The 22,243-nt window shown below is 45.3% G+C and overlaps 2 protein-coding genes across 2 annotated transcripts; one reads left to right on the forward strand and one right to left on the reverse strand.

Annotated features, from left to right (window-relative positions):
• Positions 1-1,036: 1,036 nt before the first annotated feature.
• mesd1 (Mesoderm development candidate 1) lies at positions 1,037-4,475 on the reverse strand. Its single transcript, NM_001140563.1, is given in 1 exon segment — positions 1,037-4,475. A coding segment is annotated over 1 exon segment (1,065 nt). The 5' UTR covers positions 2,833-4,475; the 3' UTR covers positions 1,037-1,767.
• Positions 4,476-12,218: 7,743 nt separating this feature from the next.
• Positions 12,219-19,837, forward strand: LOC106562689 (LRP chaperone MESD). The gene is made up of 3 exons (XM_045689451.1): positions 12,219-12,427; positions 13,056-13,288; positions 18,657-19,837. The coding sequence occupies exons 1-3, from the start codon at positions 12,269-12,271 to the stop codon at positions 18,925-18,927; spliced, it is 663 nt and encodes a 220-aa protein (XP_045545407.1). The 5' UTR covers positions 12,219-12,268; the 3' UTR covers positions 18,928-19,837.
• Positions 19,838-22,243: the final 2,406 nt, after the last annotated feature.

Here is a 22,243-nt window from a genome sequence, read left to right on the forward strand (position 1 = left end):
TCTATGACTGGTCAGTTATCATTGTTCAGTATCAGGACCAGTATTCATAAAGCAGTTGGGTAGTGCTTATCTAGGATCAGGTCCCCTCTTTCCATGTAATGTTATTCATGATGATGTAAAACTGATTCTAGATCAACAGTCCTACCCTGAGAGGCTTTATGAATACAGGTCCGGGGCTACACCACCTCATAGTGAATTAAACTAAACTGATTCTAGATCAGCACTCCTACCCTGAGAGGCTTTATGAATACAGGCCCGGGGCTACACCACCTCATAGTGAATTAAACAAACCACAACAAACTGCTGTATTGTACTTTGAAACCCTATGTTAAAGGCTATGTGATATAATTACAATATCTGGCTGACATGGCAACCTGAATTAATTTACATGGCTAATTTCCGTCTGAGTAGCGGGTGTTTTCTTTCAGGCAATAAAGACTGTTATTAATCATAATCTGTAATAGTCCCCACTAGCACCTGTTCCTTCATGTTACTACGGACAACATATACATCATGTTAATGGGCCCATATTCTTTCATCATATCAAATCAGATTTCAGAACAAATAATGATGATCAAATCTAGCTATCAATCAATCATCACAATATTTCAAACACATGAGAGAGATCGACACAGACAGAGAGTCAGTCTTCTAACTACTGTGTTTCACCTTATTAAATCATGGTGGCTACACACTGTCTTTATGGTCACGTTTTAAACAAGGTCCATCTTGTGAGGGTAAATGAAGCCTTCATAAACCATTAAGAGGTCTACATGGAGAGCTCATAAATAATGTGGAAGCAAATGTCATACAATACCATGGTGATATAACAGGGCCCTCACATCTAGTGCTTTGCCAAATGTGGCAAACCCTTAAGCCACCCTTTATACAATATAAACATAGTTTATACGTGATTTGTGGAGCATTTAGGGTTAAATTTGACTGTCTACATCACATAGTGAAGTAGTGGATGTTATAACACAGAGTCATTTATATTAACGGTATGCTGACACAAAGACTGATCTGAGAGCAGCGCTTATGAGAAACAACCTTTTTTTAATAATTGAAATAAATACTAATTTATACATGCATGATCCAAAAAAACAAAAAAACATTAACAATACTATGGTAAGTCTGGTAGATAGTGTAAAACCTATGGCACACACTCACAGCAGCTTTTACCCATTTTAAGAATTTCACACATTGAAAAACACAAGCGATGAAGGACACTCTTCTTCTTACTTCCTACTCTCACTAGAGCACATGTACTTCTACTAGAGGTCACCTGGGGGTCCATAGGTCATAGGTGATAGGTCACACACACACGGCAGGCTACATCTATCATTTCATATCTGGCGTTTTCACCATAGCTGAAAACTGAGGTAAACTTTATCAGGTTTTAAGATCATTGTTTGTTTTTGGCAAAGAGAAGGCCAACAGGTGTATGTAGATTGGAGCCTGAGTTTAAGTTGTCCGTTTCTTATGGTGAGGTTCTAGTCACATCCAGCGCAACCAAAACCTTGTTTTCCGATGGTGTTACTTTAAGCTCAGTAAAAGTCCAAACACAGCACACCCATCTCATCCGTAGAACCAGATCCAGACTCCTTCCTTTGTGTTCTCTCTCTGCTCTCACTCGACCTCCCGACCCTAAACGAACAGGGCCAATCTGAGCGAGTCTCTTTGGTATGCCAAAACAAGGAGCTAGAGATGGGATTTTCTCATCCACGATCACTTCTAGAATGGGTTTATTTATATTTCTTTATTAAACTAATTCACAGAATGGGAATTAACTGGCGGTAGAGTCCTGGGTGAAGACCTCTCCCTCAGCGCCTGTGAGAGCAGCGTGCAGCCGTCCGACACCGCGCAGGCCGAGTTGCGCAAGCGCTCCCTGTAGTCCGCCATCTTAGTGCTGCTCTCTGGATGCTGGGAGACGTCCCGGAGGCCCTGAGTGAGAAGGACGCACGCTGACACCACGCTCATGGCGCCGCCCAGAACTGCCGTCTGCACACCCTTCCCCTCGGGTGACACGCTCGCCGCCCGGCCTAAAAACTGCGGTTCCGTGGCAAACCCGACCAATGCGTTTACCGCTTGGACCAGCGCCGCGCTGAACAGGACGCAGCGGCTGCGCGTCAGCTCGCTGGGCTGCGTCTTGACTTCCCGGACGCAGGCCAAGAGGGCCGTGCCGCTCGTGCTAATGCTCTTGACGCTGAGCTTGAACTGTTCTTTGGCGAAGCGGTCTTTGGACCTCTCGCTGGCCAGGCCCGAGGCATCTGTCAGGGTCTTGAGGTTGCAGGATATGTTCTGAGATAGCTCCAGTAGAAGCTGGGGCGTGAGGTCCGGCAGCGGCGTGACCCGGAGGATGCCGCAGCTCTGCTCCACCTCGTGGCGGCACCGTGTCACTTTGTAGCGGTCCACCAGCCCTGGCAGACACGGCTGAGAACCCGAGGTCTCCACCGCCGCTAGGTATGCGGCGTGCGCCGAACACTCGGTCAACGACACCACCAGGTCCCCCATCTCTAGTAAGCGGTCTCCCACCTCGACGAAGCGGCCCATGTTGAGCTGCGACTGGATGTCGTGGGTGAGGATGGAGAGTTCCTTGGTGCGGGCGATGACCGTGTCGCGGCACTGCTCAAAGGTCTCGGCCACTGCCACACCATCCGCGGTGACCACGGGCCGTGTCTCACTGCAGAGCAGGAGGAGGTCGGCAACCAGCTGCATCTTGCCCTTACACGTGTCACAGATGGACGAGAGCTTCTTCCTCTGCTGCAAGCTGCTGCTCTGTGTGCTGCTGGAACCCTCGCTAGCTGACCTCCCTGAGCCACTACTAGCCATAGTAGGGGGGTCAAGCTGCTCGATTTGTGGGGGGATTTCAATGAGAAACGTGTTTTACGTCGTCACACACTCCATGGTCAGAAAGCGTAGTTTAAGACATTGTTATTAACGATAACCCACACCCCTATAAGTGTAAAACTGTGAGTTTGAACTGGCCAGAGAATATTCCTTATAGTCCTTCAGAGTACATGTAGTCCACCGTATGCGTCAATGTGAGATTGCAAAAAAGCACAGGGCATTGTATTCTCAAAGTAAACATTTGCTGAGATCAAAATAGAAGTTCTATGTCATGGTACTCCAGCTCATTATTCTCATACAAAGTACGGATAGGAATTCTGTTGGGGTTAAATTAGTAACTTGGTTTTGAGCTATGATCTATAAAATGAACTATTCTAAACACTTACTCTTCAATGAGAGTTCCTTCCTTTACATTTTTTTTGTGACGAGAATCCCTTCAAATGATAACTTTTCATTTACTCAGTGTTTATAACTTAATCGTTGTAATGTTTACATATTAAATAAAATGCCCTGGAAAAAAACTTCAACCACCTGCTAATATCTATTGTCGTCCCAGGTTTTCGCAAAACAGAAAAATTCACAGGTTATTGTAATAAAATCACACACAAAACTGCAGTGCCACCAAGGTGCCTATACTTCAGGCTAAGTGCAGACTGTACAAAGATAATATTAAAAGTTATGAATTTAATCAAATCTAAAAATATTACCGATCTGATAATATTTGAACTGAAACTACAATTTTAAGACGTGTCCTTTCTTCTGATTAAATGTACTCGAGAACACGATAGGATTGTAAAATACCTGCTTGCTTGAAGGCAGGGTGTATGTGAACCGTATTGTCCGTTGAAGAGTTCCCACTAAATTTGACCACCCTAGTTTGACCGGGAGGCTGGCTCATTCCAGTTACAAGGAGAGCACCACCCAGACACTTCCGTTCGACCACTCCTCGCTCCCTCTGCCTTTCCTGCATCATCATTACATGAGTCTTTCCAAACAGAAGGCTCCAAAAACGCAACAGGCCAATTGCACTGGCCCTCCCGCGACTTTCAACCTCTTCTTTTTCATACACAGTCCCGTGATAGACACTTGTTCGTCCGGCAGGTTCGATTCCATAGGCATATCTATTGTCCATAAGCACTTCTTAGCAAAACGCAGGGCGTGAATGTCTGGTCCGGAATATCCTGTGTCGGGTTTCGGTTTTGATATCCATAGCAGTCGTGTCCCTGTTGAAATGATGGACTAAACTCCTGAAAACGTCTGAAACAATCTTTCACAACTAACATGTCGGTCGACCACAAGACATCACTGAAAAATGAGTGGTGGGTTTTCCAAACTGAAAGTCAGTTGTGCTCTCTCCCGCTACATATTCTGTATTGCCTAGTATCAGGAAGCAGAGAGGGTGTGGTCGCACTAAAACGGCTTGATTGAAGCGAAGTAGCAACGCAGGCAGCGAGGGGAAAAAAATGATAGCCTTCCGCTGAAATAATATGTCACTTTAAAACTGTGTTTAAGGTCAATCTGGCTCGTCAATATAGAGCAAAAAATCCCGGCGTGTGTTCATCAAATGGTCCAATACGATTCCACAGTTGTCCCGGATAGTTGTTGGCTTTCCTGGTGAGTTTTATGGTCCGGATTTTAGGGCAGACTGCTCCCTCTGCCATGAGCCAGCCCTTCCCGAGGCCCCGATGTGGGTGCATTCGACTACCGGTATAAGGGCAAAGTTACACCCAAAACGCAGTTCTCCAAAATGACCGACTAAGGTAACCATTTATTTGGTTACCTTAATTTTCCTTCTCAAAATCAATCAAAACGTGTGATTCTCCGAGACCGCGCCGTTCTTACTTATACAAATCCAAACGTATTTTACACTGCTCATATTGACTGCTATAACACAGCTGTTGGATTCTACTGGAACGAGTAGCGTCTTTGCTGTGCGCTCATTTGGACTTTAATTATGTGTTTAGTGTTTCCGCGCTTCAAGAAGCATAGGCTACGTTTCCACTTGGTGAGATTGAGCTATTTACAATAACCAATGATGTATATAAACCCTGGATCGATTATGCTATCTATTGGCCATTGGGAGGCTTTGAAGGCTCTGTTCGGCCATATTGGCACTCCCCAGTACGGTCCTCCATAGGAAAGAATGGAATTCTACAGTATTTCAAGTAGAAAATTACATGTATTTAAGTATTGTTGTTGTAGTGGGGACAGTAACATTAGCAATCTCAAAAAATGATATTTTTTATTTATTAATTTGTATGTTTAGCTCACATAACATAATTGAAAGTATGCATTAATGTGTGTGTAACGAATGCAGACATTAATAAATGCATTTCTATAGCTTTCTAGGTATTTTTTACAATGGTAAATGGTAGGGGTGTGTCAAGATGGAGGCATGGTGGCTTCAACACAGCACATGTAGTGTATCTATAAACAATTGGCAAATGCCAATCTATTACACAGAATCAGCCAGTCTTATTTAACTCACAACTAATGACATTAGGCTAAAGGCAACAATGTATCAAATCAAATTTTATTTGTCACATGCGCCGAATACAACACCTTAGAGTGAAATGCTTACTTACAAGCCCTTAACCAACAATGCTTTAAGAAGTTAAGAAAACTAAATTTAAATAAGTGTTAAGTAAAAAATTGAAAATAAAAGTAACAAATAATTAAACAGCAGCAGTAAAATAACAACCGAGGCTATATACAGGGGGTACCGGTACAGAGTCAATGTGCGTGGGCACCGGTTAGTTGAGGTAATTGATGTAATATGTACATGTAGCTAGAGTGACTAAAGTGACTATGCATCGATTATAAACAGAGTAGCAGCAGCATAAAAGAGGGGTCTGGGTAGCCCTTTGATTAGCTGTTCAGGAGTCTTCTTTTTTATTTAACCTTTATTTAACTAGGCAAGTCAGTTAAGAACAAATTCTTATTTACAATGAATGCCTAAGAACAGTGGGTTAACTGCCTTGTTCAGGGGAAGAACGACAGATTTTTACCTTGTCAGCTCAGGGATTCAATCTAGCAATCTAGCAACCTTTCGGTTACTGGCCCAATGCTCTAACCACTAGGCTACCTGCCGCCCCTTATGGCTTGGGGGTAGAAGCTGTTACGAAGCCTTTTGGACCTCGACTTGGCGCTCCGGTAGCGCTTGCCGTGCGGTAGTAGGGAGAACAGTCTATGACAAGGGTGGCTGGAGTCTTTGACAATTCTGAGAGAATGTACTATAAAAATGTATTAAATTGTATTGAGACTGTCTCGAAATAAGAGAAACAGAATACAGAACTCATGTTCTGTACCATAACAGAAGCATATCATAGCCATGGATTCTTGCACTTTTTAAAGGGTGTGTTGGCCTATTTAATTTGAGGTTAAAAAAATTGTTTTACTGACCACCTTTCTTAGGCCCAAATGGCACACAATTCCCTACATAGTGCACTACTTTTGACCAGGGCCTATAGGGCACTATATCCAGAATAAGGTACCATTTGTGATAAAACCCAAATGGCACCACTCTTACAAATCTCGTCATCATATCTCCAGAACATTTTGGGCCTTTGAATACTTGAAAGTTCTTTATTCCTTGAAAACGATCAAATACTATCCAGTACAGTTTGAGCAGGGTTGGTATCGCAGCATCCCCTGAGAAATATATTTCTATATACTTCAATAAGACAACTAACTGAAATTAACTGAAGGAAAGTTATATATTTGTGTCACGTCAAGTCTTATTATTTACAGACCTACATTTGGGAATTGATATAATATAGATATGTTTATCACGCTGAAGGCTATGACTATTCTATATTTTTTTATGTAAAAACAATATGAATTGAATGTTTTCTTGTTGTTGTCATTCTTGATAAACGCTGATATCTCATCATGCTGGTTTTGTGCATGTACAAATACATGATAGTACATATATAGGTTTAATGTTATTTACTATGCAGATGGTGCTAATGGATTTCAAAAATATAGAAACCCTACTGCCTTATGCTGTGCTCTGAATAGTCCAAGAGCCACAGTATTTACTATGGACTGCGAAATCTGACTCTTCTCTCTGTTAATGATAGTGACATCACTGACATTGTCCACTCACAGAAGACAGAGAGGGGAAAGCTGGGATGTGAGGGAACCAATAGGAGAATGGAGAGTGGGACTAATACCTAAAGCACTCTAACCGGTAGGCTTGAATGGTCGTGTACTTACAAGAGCTGTGAGTCACAAGGAAGTAGAATACCTGTACTGTTTGTAAACATAGTGTTGGATATATTAGCTCTAGTATGATTGTGAATGATTCAAAAGAACCAAAACCAAGAGTACGGTATGACTCAACAAGTCGTATTCTATTCTATTCACAGCATACTTTCCAGAGTTCTAGAGTCAGATAACAAACAAGGAATACAATACAATGTGATTCACTTTTCCCCAGAGTCCTATAGTTTTCTGTGTATGCTCATCATAATTCAACATAAAATCTTTAAACACATATAAATATTTTATTTTATACTACACTATGGTCTCACTATCAGACAATAAGTGTGGCCCTTTTTGTCTGAGGAGGTAGTTTACTACAGGTAGTCTGTGTGTGTGTGTGTGTGTGTGTGTGTGTGTGTGTGTGTGTGTGTGTGTGTGTGTGTGTGTGTGTGTGTGTGTGTGTGTGTGTGTGTGTGTGTGTGTGTGTGTGTGAGAGACTGTGTCCATGTACGTGTGTGTGTGCCTGCGTGTGTGTGTTTATGCGCGTGTGTGACACTGTGTCTGTGTACGTGTGTGTGACTGTGTGTGTGTGTTGTGTGTCTTGGAAGCAGACAACCTAGCTTCTGCTGCTAAGGCCACAGGTTGTGCATTGTCAGTCTCTCTCACACACAGCTGCACAGGGCACGGTGCCATTGGGTGGAGTAGGCCAGAGAGGAAACGTTTCAGTTTATGTGGACTGGCCCGATCTCTGCTGAAGCACTACTGACCCCATGTACTGTGCTATAGAGGGGTGTGGTTAAATGCGGAAGACATTTCAGTTGAATGCGTTCAGTTGTACAACTGACTAGGTATCCCCTTTCCTTTATAGCCTGCACACTACAGGAGCATTTAAAAGAACAGGCATCCATCCATCCAGTGAAGAGTGAAGTTGTAAGCTGAAGGGTTTGAATCATACAATGACACAATCTTGGGGTGCCCAAGCATTGATAATAGTGGGTTGGACCCATAGAAATGGTGTCACGGTTGTCGTAAGAACGGGACCAAGGCGCAGCGTATGTAGAGTTCCACATCTTTTTTCCAAAGTGAAACTTCAAGCAAAAACAAATAAATCAAATAAACAAACAAACTAAACGTAACTACGTGGTGCACAGGCACAAACACAAAACAATATCCCACAAACACAGGTGGGAAAAATAGCTACTTAAATGTGATCCCCAATTAGAGACAACGATTACCAGCTGCCTCTAATTGGGAATCATACAAAACACCAACCTAGAAAAAATAAACTACAACACAACATAGAAATATAAACTAGACTACCCCCTAGTCACACCCTGACCTACTACACCATAGAGAAACAAGGGCTCTATGGTCAGGGCGTGACAGTACCCCCCCCAAAGGTGCGGACTCCGGCCGCAAAACCTGAAACCAAATGGAGGGGTTAGGGGGGGTGACTAGTGTCGGTGGCGGCTCTGGTGCGGGTCGTAGCCCCCCCCAGACCCCGGATCCAACCATGGCGCAGGGCTGAACGTCATGCCTGGACTGGGCACCGGCGCAGAGGAGGGCTCCGGCCCTGGAGCTGAGCTGGGTTGGACGCCATGCCTGGACTGGGCTTCGGCGCAGAAGAAGGCTCCGGCCATGGAGCTGGACCGGATGCCGTGCCTGGACTGGGCACCGGTGCAGAAGAAGGCTCCGGCCATGGAGCTGAACTGGACGCCATGCCTGGACTGGCCACCGGCGCAGAGGAAGGCTCCTGCCCTGGAGCTGGACTGGACGCCATGCCTGGACTGGGCATCGGTGCAGAAGAAGACGCTGGACTGGATGCCGTGCTCGGACTGGGCATCGGTGCAGGGGAAGGCTCCAGCCATGGAGCTGGAGGTTCCAGACCGTGGACCGTCGCGGGAGGCTCCGCACTGTGGACCGTCGCGGGAGGCTCCGGACTGGGGACCGTCGCGGGAGGCTCCGGACTGGGGACCGTCGCGGGAGGCTCCGGACTGGGGACCGTCGCGGGAAGCTCCGGACTGGGGACCGTCGCCGGAAGCTCCGGACTGGGGACCGTCGCCGAAAGCTCCGGACTGGGGACCGTCGCCGGAAGCTCTGGACTGTGAATGCGCACTGGAGGCCGAGTGCGTGGAGCCGGTACAGATGGCACCGGACTGGTGTGGCGCAATGGAGGCCTGATGTGTGGAGCCGGCACAGGTGGCACCGGACTGGTGACACACACTTCAGGGTGAGTGCGAGGAGCAGGCACAGGACATATCGGACTGGGAAGGCGCACTGGAGGTCTAGTGCGTGGGGCCGGCACAGGTAGTACCGGACTGGTGACACACACTTCAGGGCGAGTGCGAGGAGCGGGCACAGGACATACCGGACTGGGGAGGCGCACTGGAGGCCTGATGCGTGGGGCCGGCACAGGTTGCACCAGACTACTAACCGGATCTTCTGGTCAGATGTTGAGCGGAACACACTTGCACAACATCTCTCTCATCTCTCTCTCTCTCCTAACTTCCCAATTGCCTCCCTGACGGTCTCTGGCTCTTCAGGGCGAGTGCAGGGAGCAGGCACATTACGTACCGGGCTGGGGAGGCGCACTGGAGATCTGGTTCGTGGAGCCAACACAGATGGCACCGGACTGATGACCCGATCTTCAGCCCGCCTGCATTGCCGCATACTCCTAGCCAACTCCATTCTCCGGTATCCCTCCTCACACTGTTCCATTGAATCCCAGGCGAGCTCTGGTACTCTCCTTGGGTCGACCGACCACCTCTCTATCTCCTCCCATGTGGTCTCTGGCTCTTCCCTCTGCTCAGTCGCCAGCTCCATGTGCCCCCCCTCCAAAAAAATCTTGGGGTTTCTGTGGCCGTGGTCTGACGACACGCTCCTCCAGCGTTTGCCATTCGGGCTCTGGCACTCTCCTCTGCTTGACCGGCCACCCCTTGTGCCCCCCCCCAAAAAAAATTCTTGGGGTTGTCCTTGGGCTTTCTGTGGCCGCGAACCCCGGCGTCGTTGCCGTCCTCCATCATTACCTTCCGTCTGCCGCCAAGGAAGGGTCTCGCATCCACCGATCACTTCTTCCCACATCCAAAACTCCTTCACCTGGTGAACACACTGCTTCGTCCTAGTTTATATTTCTATGGTGGGATATTCTGTCACGGTTGTCGTAAGAACGGGACCAAGGCGCAGCGTGTGTAGAGTTCCACATCTTTATTCCAAAGTGAAACTTCAAGCAAAAACAAATAAATCAAATAAACGAACAACTAAACGTGACTACGTGGTGCACAAACACAAAACAATATCCCACAAACACAGGTGGGAAAAATAGCTACTTAAATATGATCCCCAATTAGAGACAACGATTACCAGCTGCCTCTAATTGGGAATCATACAAAACACCAACCTAGAAAATATAAACTAGAAATGTAAACTCGACTACCCCCTAGTCACGCCCTGACCTACTACACCATAGAGAAACAAGGGCTCTATGGTCAGGGCGTGACAGTACCCCCCCCAAAATACTGTGGAATTCCATTCATTCCTATGGAGGACTGCTTTTACTGGGGAGTGCCAATATGGCCGACCAGTGGCTTTGAAGCCTCTCAATGGCCAATATATAGATGGATTAGCTGACAACGTCACAAAAACCATGCTCATGCTTCAATTGGGCAGAAGTCCATGATTTGTTGCGATTCTGCATGTCCAGATAGCTACCAACAATGACAAGAAACTGCCATGTTGGGAATCGGAAGTGACTTGTTTAAGCTAGTTTGATCTTGTTCTTTATACCATGTCTTGTGAGGTGTTGCCATATTAGCATTGACTAATTTCATGTCAATGCTAATATGGCAAAAATGTGCAGGCTAGCTAACCAACAACTGTACCGATGTATTTGAGAGACAACAGTGGCATGTATTAATGGATTACAAGGGATGCCAGGCTTCCCCCCAAAAATTACCAATAAAAATATATAATTCTTCTTCAATTTGCAAGAGGCAAAATGTATCTCACCAGAGAAAGCATCTGAGCGAGCGAAACAGCGCCTCTCCGTCTTTGTATGTGTAGCCCATCTATCTGAGGCTGTCTAGTCAAAAAGAGTATGACATTGTTGCTGCCCATAGAATTGAATGCAAGAGAAGCCAGCGAGCATTTGGCCTCCCTTGATAAAGAAGTATTGAATAATAGCGAATCAGCGTTGAGCTAAACTGAGTGAGCTCAACTGTGAATGGTCCTGGCGCACCAAAAAAAAGGGAAGACAGTTTGGATTTGGCTTCACACCAATCACAACACATTGAGAGCAAAACATCCTTGACAGAAATAATTTGAATTGTTGAATCTCATTGTGTTGTTGTCCTCTGGTGGCTAGCTAGCTAAAATTGTCCCTTTCCTAAATTAGCAATGGATGGAGATATGGATTTGGACTTGTGGTTTTACTTAATTCTCCGTACTGGCCAATGATTATAATGCAGATTCTGATCCAACCATAAATTCATACATTGTGCCCCTGGCCTGAGAGGATGGAAGTTCAATATGTAGCTAGATGTAGTAGGCTAATGTTTACTAGCTGGCTCATCATTGCCCATTGAAGCAAGTTAGGGGGGAAAGCATTTCAGCCAGGAAGCCTAGGACAACAAAAACTAAAAGTGTGTATATGACAGAGTCATAGACCGTTTCATCAACATAACAGAGAGGATGGCATTGACGTTTCTCTACAAGTAGGGTGAATCAACATGTTTTTTCTACTTGCACAAATGCAAACACACACACACACACACACACACACACACACACACACACACACACACACACACACACACACACACACACATCAGAACCATGGACAGCCACATCATATTCAGATTACGTTGATTGGACTACATTGTTTTTGGTATCTTTTAGTTGTCACTGTATTAGATTAAGCATAGGTGATTTGATGATGTTGAAATGTTGAGGTTGAAATGGTGCTGGAATAATGAAGGCAGCTCCTTTTTTCTTTGCGACTTGTGGTTCTAAATCAGTAATTGTTTAGTAGTCCGAAAATGTTGGAAACTGTAACTTCCTTGACCATGCTGTATATCATGTTACAGTTTGTTAGATGCAATATATTTGTTGACTTCACGGGTTTATATACATGATTTTATTGTAACCAATTCCCCTTTCCTTTGTCATGTCCTCTGAGGAAAGACTCTCAGCCAATCACCGTTCACCATCTGTAAGCATGGCGGCGGACTTCAGGTGGGGATGTGTTGTGCTTTTGCTCTGTACATATTTGATATGTATTTTAGCAACGGACGGTCAAAATAACAAGCCCAAGAAGAAGAAAGATATCCGGGATTACAATGATGCTGATATGGCACGGCTTTTGGAAGAATGGGAGGTAAACAACACGTTTTTAATTCGGTTAATAGCTGCTTTTCAGTTACTCAGACAGCTGGCTAGCAACTCGGCTAACTAAATGGCTAATCAGAAAGCTAGCTAACTAACATGCCCAACATAATTCCTATCTACTCTCAATGATCTTCGTAGTTTGCTAGATAGCTACTAGCCCCAAACTATTGCTACTTCCTGATAAGGTATAGCTGTCATGCAGCATCATAGCTATAGTCCATTGTATTATATAACGTAACTAGCTAACCTTGACCTGCTAAGTTAGCTATATGTTAGTTAATGCGTGAACTAGCTAGCTAACCAGGAACTCATCCTGTTTCACGTGATATCCTTTGCAGCAAGGTATCCATCCATCAATCAAATGTATCAGCAGATGTCACGGTGCTATACAGAAACCCAGTCTAAAACCCCAAACAGCAAGCAATGCTCGTTGCACTCTCCACACCAAACTTTCTTTGATGTCTATCTAGCTAACTAGTTAACTAGGATAGCCAATTTACTATTATGTTCCTATTTGAATGAATAGCTTTGTTGCATTACTGAAGTACTTGTAGTCAATGTTGTCATTCATTGTGTAATAGCTAGAACTCTCATCTCTTCCTCCCCACTTCTTTCAGAAAGACGATGACATCGAGGAGGGCGACCTCCCTGAGCACAGACGGTCCCCCCCGCCTATCGACTTTTCCAAGGTGGATGCTTCCAAGCCTGAGGAGCTGCTGAAGATGTCCAAGAAGGGAAAAACTCTGATGGTGTTTGCCACGGTGGCGGGAGAGCCTACGGAGAAGGAAACTGAGGAGGTGACCAGTCTGTGGCAGAGCAGCCTCTTCAATGCCAATTTTGACATCCAGAGGTAGGCCTATACTTTAGTCTAATGCAGCATTTCTCAAATCCTTCCTATTGTATAATGGCCTGCAAACCTACTGTGCTGGAGTGTGCGCTATTTCACGGTTGGCCTAAGTCTGTACTACTAAGATTTTTTTTATATATAAACAAATAAATCACTACTAACTTATAACAAACCCTCCCAAACTCTTCAAACTTTCTCTATCATGCTGAGAATCCATCTTTAGGATTATTTAGCATTTCAAAAATCATGTTGACTGTAACATCTTACCCACAATAGCTCTGTTGTCATATCCACAATAATCTTCAACCTGGCATTTCTGCTTTCCACAATCTGAGTCGTGGTGATAACCTTTCCAATGAAAGCTATGAAGTCAGTTTGATTTACTATCAGTGTCCTTTGACACAGCACAGTAGGATTCTTAGGCCATATTGCCATTATTTTTTTTTGTATAAAATGTTCTCAAAATGGCTCTATGCAGGTCAGTCAAATTCTTCCACGCCGATCTCGACAAACCATTTCTGTATGGACCTCGCTTTATGCATGGGGGTATTGTCATGCTGAAACAGTAAAGGGCCTTCGCCAAACTGTTTCCACAAAGTTGGAAGCACAGGATTGTCTAGAATGTCATTGTATGCTGTAGCGTTAAGAGTTCCCTTCACTGGAACTAAGGGGCTTAGCCCGAACCATGAAAAACAGCCCCAGACCATTCTTCTTCCACCAAACTTTACAGTTGGCGCTATGCATCCGGTCAGGTAGCGTTCTCCTGGCATCCGCCAAACCCAGATTTGTCTGTCGGACTGCCAGATGGTGAAGCGTGATTCATCACTCCAGAGAACACGTTTCCACTGCTCCAGAGTCCAATGACGGCAAGCTTTACACCACTCCAGCCAACGCTGGGCATTGTGTGCGGCTGCTCAGCCATAGAAACTTCCAATTGAGAGTTTCCATTATCAGAATCTTCCCCTGCTAATCATGGCTAGCACAGAATGTTAGCTGTCTACCATTTCCAATGAACCGGGCACATCATTACTCTTGTTCCCTACCTTCACCCTCTTCATGCTCTCTGCACTAGAAGCACCACTACTTTCAGTAGCATGGTCTCTTTTTCCTGCTACTTTCCACTACAGACCATTCGGGTCCTTGACCCTCATCCTCCCGCTCCATATCATCAGAACGATCACCCATATTGATCACATTCTAGTGCATCTGTAGCTTCGCCAACCTTCTCTCCATTTCCTTCATCGCTGCATCCTCAACACTCGCTGCCATCACTGCGCGTCGCTCCGAGTCTGGTTGGTTCCATCAAGTCACCATGTGGGGAAGGCTAATCCTCTCACCTGGCTGTGCTTCATAGCAGTTCATGAAGCTGCTGCTGCTTCTTCTTCCCTCCACAGTGGGAGAGGCTATACTGATATGCCTGGTGCCCTCCTTTCCACCTCAAGGCCCCTGGCATGTATTTGGTATATTCTAGAGCTAGCACACCTGATTCTAATGGTCAACTAATCACCAAGCCATTGACGACTAATTCAATCAGGTGTGCTAGTTTAGGGCTACAACCAAGTAGTCCATTTTGACATCGAGGTAGGCTCTAATGTTAAAAAGGACAGCTAAAGCGGTGAGCCTTAGTTCTGCTCCTGGAGAGACTGCCATCATTGACTGCTAGTTTCGTCCCAGTTTAGTGCCATCTCACCTGATTAAACTAATCATTTGATTAGTTGAATTGGGTGTTTTTACTGATGAACAGGATTGAAGCTCTCTGAACAACACATTGATTGTTATTCTCCTAGGAAGTGATAGGCCTAGGTATGTTTGATAGAATGAGCATTGCACCATCCTGAGAACTCTTGATAAAGAACAGAGGTGTGATGACATCCCTGTCAGAGGTGATATGATGGCTAAAGAGCTGTAGGTAATGTAATCTTGTTTGGGTTGGCACACACTAGTATGTAACCAAACACACTAATACTGTATGTAACCAAACACACTAATACGTAACCAAACTAGGGTTGCACATTTTGGGGAATATTCGGAGGTGGAAACTTTGTGGGAATATATGAAAATTAATATTAATACCATTTAAATGTAGATGTTTTTTTTTTGCATTTGATATATTTACCATATCATATGGAGACAAAAACATAAACCTTTTACCTTATCATAAGTAAACATAATTGCAAATTATTATATCCTTCCAATAGAAATGTTAAACTATTTAGTTACGAATTGAACTTTAATTAAATGAGTTGACTCTTCACATGGGATGATTTCACTGAACAACAAAAGAAAGGGAATATTGAATGATCCCCAATGATGCATCACATCTCCCAAAAACGTTTTCAACATCTGTAAGATGATAGTCTAGAAACTAAAGCTTTGGTTGTCTTCCATGTCTTCTCCCTGGACCTCCTCAATGTCCACCTCTTGAACATCAGACTCTGAGGCCTCATCTTCACTGTCACTTTCCAACCTTGTTGAGGATGGCTCGTTGTCAGGCTCAAAAAGCCTCAAATTTGTCCGGATGGCCACCGATTTTTCAACCCTTGTATTGGTCAGCCTGTTGCGTGCTTTGGTGTGTGTGTGTGTTCCCAAACAAGGACCAGTTGCGCTCTGAGGCAGCTGATGTTGGTGGAATTTGGAGGATGATGGAGGCAACAGGGGAAAGAGCCTCAGATCCACAAAGTCCCTTCCACCAGGTGGCTGATGAGATATGTTGGCACGACTGCCATATTGCATCTCCATCCCAAAGCCCTTGCTTGGAAGTGTACTTCGCCAGACTGCCAAGAACCTTGCCCTCATCTAGGCCAAGATGGCGAGACACGGTAGTGATGACACCACAGGCCTTGTTGATCTCTGCACCAGACAGGAGGCTCTTGCCAGCATACTTGGGGTCCAACGTGTACACTGCGGCGTGTATGGGCTTCAGGCAGAAGTCTGCACGCTTTTTGATGTATTTCAGAACTGCAGTTTCCTCTGCTTGGAGCAACAGTGAAGTCGGCAGGGCAGTACGGATTTCTTCTCTTACATCTGCAAGCTGAGTCTGAACATCCGACAGGATGGCATTGTCTCCCTCAATTCGTGCAATGGCTACTGCTATAGGTTTCAGGCTGCTTATAACTCTCTCCCAAAATGCATCATCCAAGAGGATCCTCTTGATGGGGCAGTCCATATCGGAATAATGTAATATGGTCATTTCTTGGAGAGATTCCTTCCCCTCCAGGAGACTTTGACATCATTTGACTCAATTGGAGGTGTACCAGTGATGTATTTCAAGGCCTACCTTCAAACTCAGTACCTCTTTGCTTGACATCATGGGAAAATCAAAAGAAATCAGCCATGACCTCAGAAAAAGATTGTAGACCTCCACAAGTCTGGTTCATCCTTGGGAGCAATTTCCAAATGCCTGAAGGTACCACGTTCATCTGTACAAACAATAGTATGCAAGTATAAACACCATGGGACTACGCAGCCGTCATACCGCTCAGGAAGGAGACGCGTTCTGTCTTCTAAAGATGAACGTACTTTGGTGTGAAAAGTGCAAATCAATCCCAGAACAACCGCAAAGGACCTTGTGAAGATGTTGGACGAAACAGGTACAAACTTATCTATATCCACAGTAAAATGAGTCCTATAGCTGTTTTCAACTCTCTAGAGACAGCAGGAGCGGTAGAGATACTCTCAAAGATCGGCTATGAAAAAGCCAACTGACACTTACTCTTGTGTTACTGACTTGTTGCACCCTCGACAACTACTATGATTATTATTATTTGACAATGCTGGTCATTTATGAACATTTGAACATCTAGGCCATGTGCTGTTATAATCTCCACCCGGGCACAGCCAGAAGAGGACTGGCCACCCCTCATAGCCTGGTTCCTCTCTAGGTTTCTTCCTAGGTTTTGGCCTTTCTAGGGAGTTTTTCCTAGCCACCGTGCTTCTACACCTGCATTGCTTGCTGTTTGGGGTTTTAGGCTGGGTTTCTGTACAGCACTTTGAGATATCAGCTGATGTAAGAAGGGTTATATAAATACATTTGATTTGATATATCGGCATAACCTGAAAGGCCACACAGCGAGGAAGAAGCCACTGCTCCAAAACCGTCTTAAAGCCAGACTGCGGTTTGCAACTGCACATGGGGACAAAGATCGTACTTTTTTGAGAAATGTCCTCTCGTCTGATGAAACAAAAATAGAACTGTTTGGCCATAATGACCATCGTTATGTTTGGAGGAAAAGAGGGGAGGCTTGCAAGCCGAAGAACATCATCCCAACCGTGAAGCACGGGGATGGCAGCATCATGTTGTGGGGGTGCTTTGCTGTAGGAGGGACTGGTGCACTTCACAAAATAGATGGCATCATGAGGAAGGAATATTATGTGGATATATTGAAGCAACATCTCAAGACATCAGTCAGGAAGTTAAAGCTTGGTTGCAAATGGGTCTTCCAAATGGACAATGACCCCAAGCATACTTCCAAAGTTGTTGCAAAATGGCTTAAGGACATTAAAGTCAAGGTATTGGAGTGGCCATCACAAAGCCCTGACCTCAATCCTATAGAAAATGTGTGGTCAGAACTGAAAAAGTGTGTGCGAACAAGGAGGCCTACAAACCTGACTGTTACACCAGCTCTGTCAGGAGGAATGGGCCAAAATTCACCCAACATATTGTTGGAAGCTTGTGGAAGACTACCCACAACGTTTGACCCAAGTTAAACAATTGAAAGGCAATTCTACCAAATACTAATTGAGTGTATGTAAACTTCTGACCCACTGGGAAAGTGATGAAAGACAAAAGCTGAACTAAATAATTCTCTACTATTTTTCAGACTCTTAAGATAGTGGTGATCCTAACTGACCTAAGACAGGGAATTTTTACTTGGATTAAATGTCAGGAATTGTGAGCCAAATACATTTAAACTAAGGTGTATGTAAACATCCAACTTCAACTGTAGTCCTTGGCTCAGACAGTCCAGTAGTGTGGGCTCAATGGCATGTCATTAGTTTGCAAGATCTTGAGAATCAGCTATACATGTGATAGAAGAGTGCACTGTGCATGCAGAGGGTTGCAATTCCATTGAATAGTTGATAGTTTAACCAAAATATGCCACAAAACCTAGAATTGCCTTATGTGTATCCTACAAAAAGGTCCACTGTTATAAGCTAACTTTTTTGATGAAATTTTGCGGAAATTTCCCGGAAAGTTTCCGAACCTTTGCAACCCTAAACCAAATGCACTAATACTGTACGTAACCAAACAAAATGTTGACAATAGATTAGTTCATTATTGTAAAAAATAAATGTCGTTTTTCCGTGTTTCTTTTTTCTTTAGACTTTGGCTAATGTCCCATGTTGTCCCTCCTCTCCCCTCGTACTGTAGGTTCGTGGTGGGCTCCAACCGGGTCATCTTCATGCTGCGAGATGGCAGCTTCGCATGGGAGGTCAAGGACTTCCTGGTGGCCCAGGAGCGCTGCGCCGAGGTCACCGTGGAAGGCCAGGTGTTCCCCGGGAAAGCCGCCAAGAAAGATGACAGCGCCAAGGCAAAGCAGCAGAACGAAGTGAACACCAAAAAGAAGGGCAAGAAGAAGTCGGAGGGCAAGAAACCCGACCTGGACGGCAACAGCGCGAGTAAAGACAAGGTTGAACTGTGATTGGCTGATGATGGGATTGGCAGAACAATCACAAAGCCCGTCCAGACCAGCAACAACACCTAGCTTCTTTCACTTTAGTATTTGCAGATCTGAGGCTAATGGGTAGAAGAAAAAATGCGTCTGACTACTACCTAGCCTTTCAATCAGGCTTTATGGAGCTGCTACAGATCTGCAGACACTGAAGTGGTAGAGGCTAGGGGAAGGGACTTGAAGAGCGGTTCAACGGTGACTCGGCACAAGACAGTTTTGTGGCACTGTGTACTCTATCAAGCCTATTAAAGTCAGGGTCAATGACTGACCTCAGAGCAGATGTTAAAGTGTAGCTTTGAGTTTTTTGTTTTTTTTTAAACTACACACCTGTCACTGAGTCTGAAGGTCAACATGTTATTTTGTACGGCCTGTTGATGACTTGTCTCTTTTACAATGTAGGGGATGTGACATTTTTTATTTTGAAACAATTTATGAATCCAACCAGTGCTTCAATATTACTTTTTGTCATTGTTTTCCACTATATTGTTCAACAAACAGTACATTTGTTAGAGGCATTGTATTTCATTATTCCAATAAAACATTTAAGTAATATAGGAAGTTATTTGAGCACAAAATGATTTTCCTACATGTGCCAAAACCACTGATTTAGAATTGAGAAATGTAAATGTGTCCCTAATGGCACCCTGTTCCCTATGTAGTGCACTACTTCTGACCAGAACGCAAGTACTGCACTACACAGGTAATGAGTTATATTTGGGACGCACACATAAATAACTGTAATTATTTTTGATTGTTGATTTCTTGTATTCACCTTCAATAATACAGTTGAGTTCAGTATTGACTTGTAGCATACAATTGCAGTGGTCACGTTGTACATGGATTTTCAATAAATTACAGAATAAAAGGATTTTCTTTGTCATCCTGTTAAGTTAATTGATTGCTTTTAGGGGGAGTAATATCTGTGAACTGAGACGTCATTCCCTCTGCTCATCATCCTCTTTCACTATTTACCTATTTTCCTCCCCATCTTTCCATTTCTCATTCTGGCATGGCTGTCTGACACATCCCTGAAGGGGGGGTGTGTGGGGAAAAAATGTATCTTGGATGGAGCAACAAATGTTGAGTCCACCACATTATGGGGCTATCAGTCTGTAGGGACAGGCAGAGTCATGTAGAGTCCACCGCATTATGGGGTAATCTGCCTGTCCCTACAGACTGATAGCCCCATAATGCGGTGGACTCAACATGACTATCAGTCTGTAGGGACAGGCAGATTACCCCATAACGCGGTGGACTGTGCCTGTCCCTACAGACTCCAACTGTTGGGATTTGTATTGTCATGTTCTGTATATCCCGTCTGGCATGTCTAAATAATGGTGTTAAGCCTAGATTCAATCAGTTCAGCATTAACCAATAAACCTTCTGTTTGTATTGTTCTGATATAATACTTGGGCTAGATTCAATCAGTTCAGCATTAACCTGCTATAACCAACAAACGTTCTGTTTGTGTCACGTTCGCTATCTTCAAACTCCCGATCATAAATAAACCAAGGCGCAGCGTGCATGGAATTCCACATCTTTTAATGAAACTCAACAAAACAGGGCCGTCGCCGGAGGTTCCGGCCCGCGGGCCGTCGCCGGAGGCTTCCGGACCGCGGGCCGTCGCAGGAGGCTTCCGGACCGCGGGCCTTCGCCGGAAGCTCCGGACTGTGGGCCGTCGCTGCAGGCTCCGTGCCTTGGATCATCGCTACAGGCTCGGTGCCATGGATCATCGCTGGAGGCTTTGTGCCGTGGATCATCGCTGGAGGCTCCGGGCCGTGGATCATCGCTGGAGGCTCCGGGCCGTGGATCATCACTGGAGGCTTCGTGCCCTGAATTATCACTGGAGGCTTCGGACCATGGATCATCACTGGAGGCTTCGTACGTGGAGCCGGAACAGGTCTCACCGGACTGGGGAGACGCACTGGAGAGCGGGTGCGTGGGGCTGGCACAGGATATACTGGGCCATGGAGGCGCACTGGAGGTCTGGAGCGTAGGGCTGGCACAACCCGTCCTGGCTGGATGCTCACTTTAGCCTGGCAAGTGCGGGGCGCTGGCACAGGACGAACTGGGCTGTGAAGGCGCACTGGCGACTCAGTGAGTAGAGCTGGCGCAGGATATACTGGGCCGTGGAGGTGTACTGGAGACCAGGAGTGCTGAGCCGGCACAACCCGTCCCGGCTTAATGCTCACTTTAGCCCGGCAAATGCGGGGCGCAGGCAATGAGCGCACCGGGCTGTGAATGCGCACCGGAGATATGGTGCGCATCACCGCATAACACGGTGCCTGACTGGTCACACGCTCCCCACGGTAAGCACAGGAGTTGGCTCAGGTCTCAAACCTGACTCCGCCAATCTCCCCGTGTGCCCCCCCCCCCAAATTGTTTTGGGAGCTGCCTCTTGGGCTTCCGTCGTTGCTGTGACTCCCGATCTCGTCGCTGTTCCTCCCTCGCTGCTTCCACTCGTTCCCATGGGAGGCAATCCCTTCCGGCCTGGATCTCCTCCCACGTCCAGGATCCTTTGCCGTCCAGGATGTCCTCCCATGTCCAACTCGTCTTCCCCGTAGGCGCACGCTGCTTGGTCTTTTTGTGGTGGGATCTTCTGTCACGTTCGCTATCTTCAAACTCACGATCATAAATAAACCAAGGCGCAGCGTGCATGGAATTCCACATCTTTTAATGAAAATGAAACTCAACAAAACAGGAGAAAAAAACGAAACGTGACGTTCTGGGGCTGCTCAAAGGCAGCTACACAAATACAAGATCCCACAATCACAGGTGGAAAAAGGGCTGCCTAAGTATGATTCCCAATCAGAGACAACGATAGACAGCTGCCTCTGATTAGGAACCATACTCTGCCAAAAACAAAGAAATACACAACATAGAATGCCCACCCTACATCACACCCTGACCTAACCAAATAAAGAAATAAAACTGCTCTCTAAGGTCAGGACGTGACAGTTTGTATTGTTTTGATATAATACTTGGGCTGGATTCAATCCCTATCATCGAATATAGCAGAAGATCCACGTTAAAATGTAAAGGTAATTTCCCATTGAGTGGACATAAGCAGCGTTTACCGTTAATGCAGTCTCCGCGACCGCGGAAAAATTACCTTATAATTCTCAATCGCGCTATAAAGCAGATCTTCAGTGCTACGGATTGAACAGAGCGTCTGATTTTTCCTTTACGTAAGCCAACAGCCCCAGTCTTGTGGTGTTTTACAGTTTTAGAGGGTTACTGAGGTCCAGAGCTGGAGGCCTCCACTTAACTAGTCCTCTCTAGCGCT

Source organism: Salmo salar, chromosome ssa11 (genome assembly GCF_905237065.1).
Source record: "Salmo salar chromosome ssa11, Ssal_v3.1, whole genome shotgun sequence".
NCBI lineage: Eukaryota > Metazoa > Chordata > Actinopteri > Salmoniformes > Salmonidae > Salmo > Salmo salar.

Excerpts from the sequence above, each read along its gene's own strand:
- LOC106562689 (XM_045689451.1), top strand. The coding sequence starts at position 12,269 with ATGGCGGCGGACTTCAGGTGGGGATGTGTTGTGCTTTTGCTCTGTACA. Across the intron at positions 12,428-13,055 it reads GGCTTTTGGAAGAATGGGAG|AAAGACGATGACATCGAGGA; the intron begins GTAAACAACACG and ends CACTTCTTTCAG. Across the intron at positions 13,289-18,656 it reads GCCAATTTTGACATCCAGAG|GTTCGTGGTGGGCTCCAACC; the intron begins GTAGGCCTATAC and ends CTCGTACTGTAG.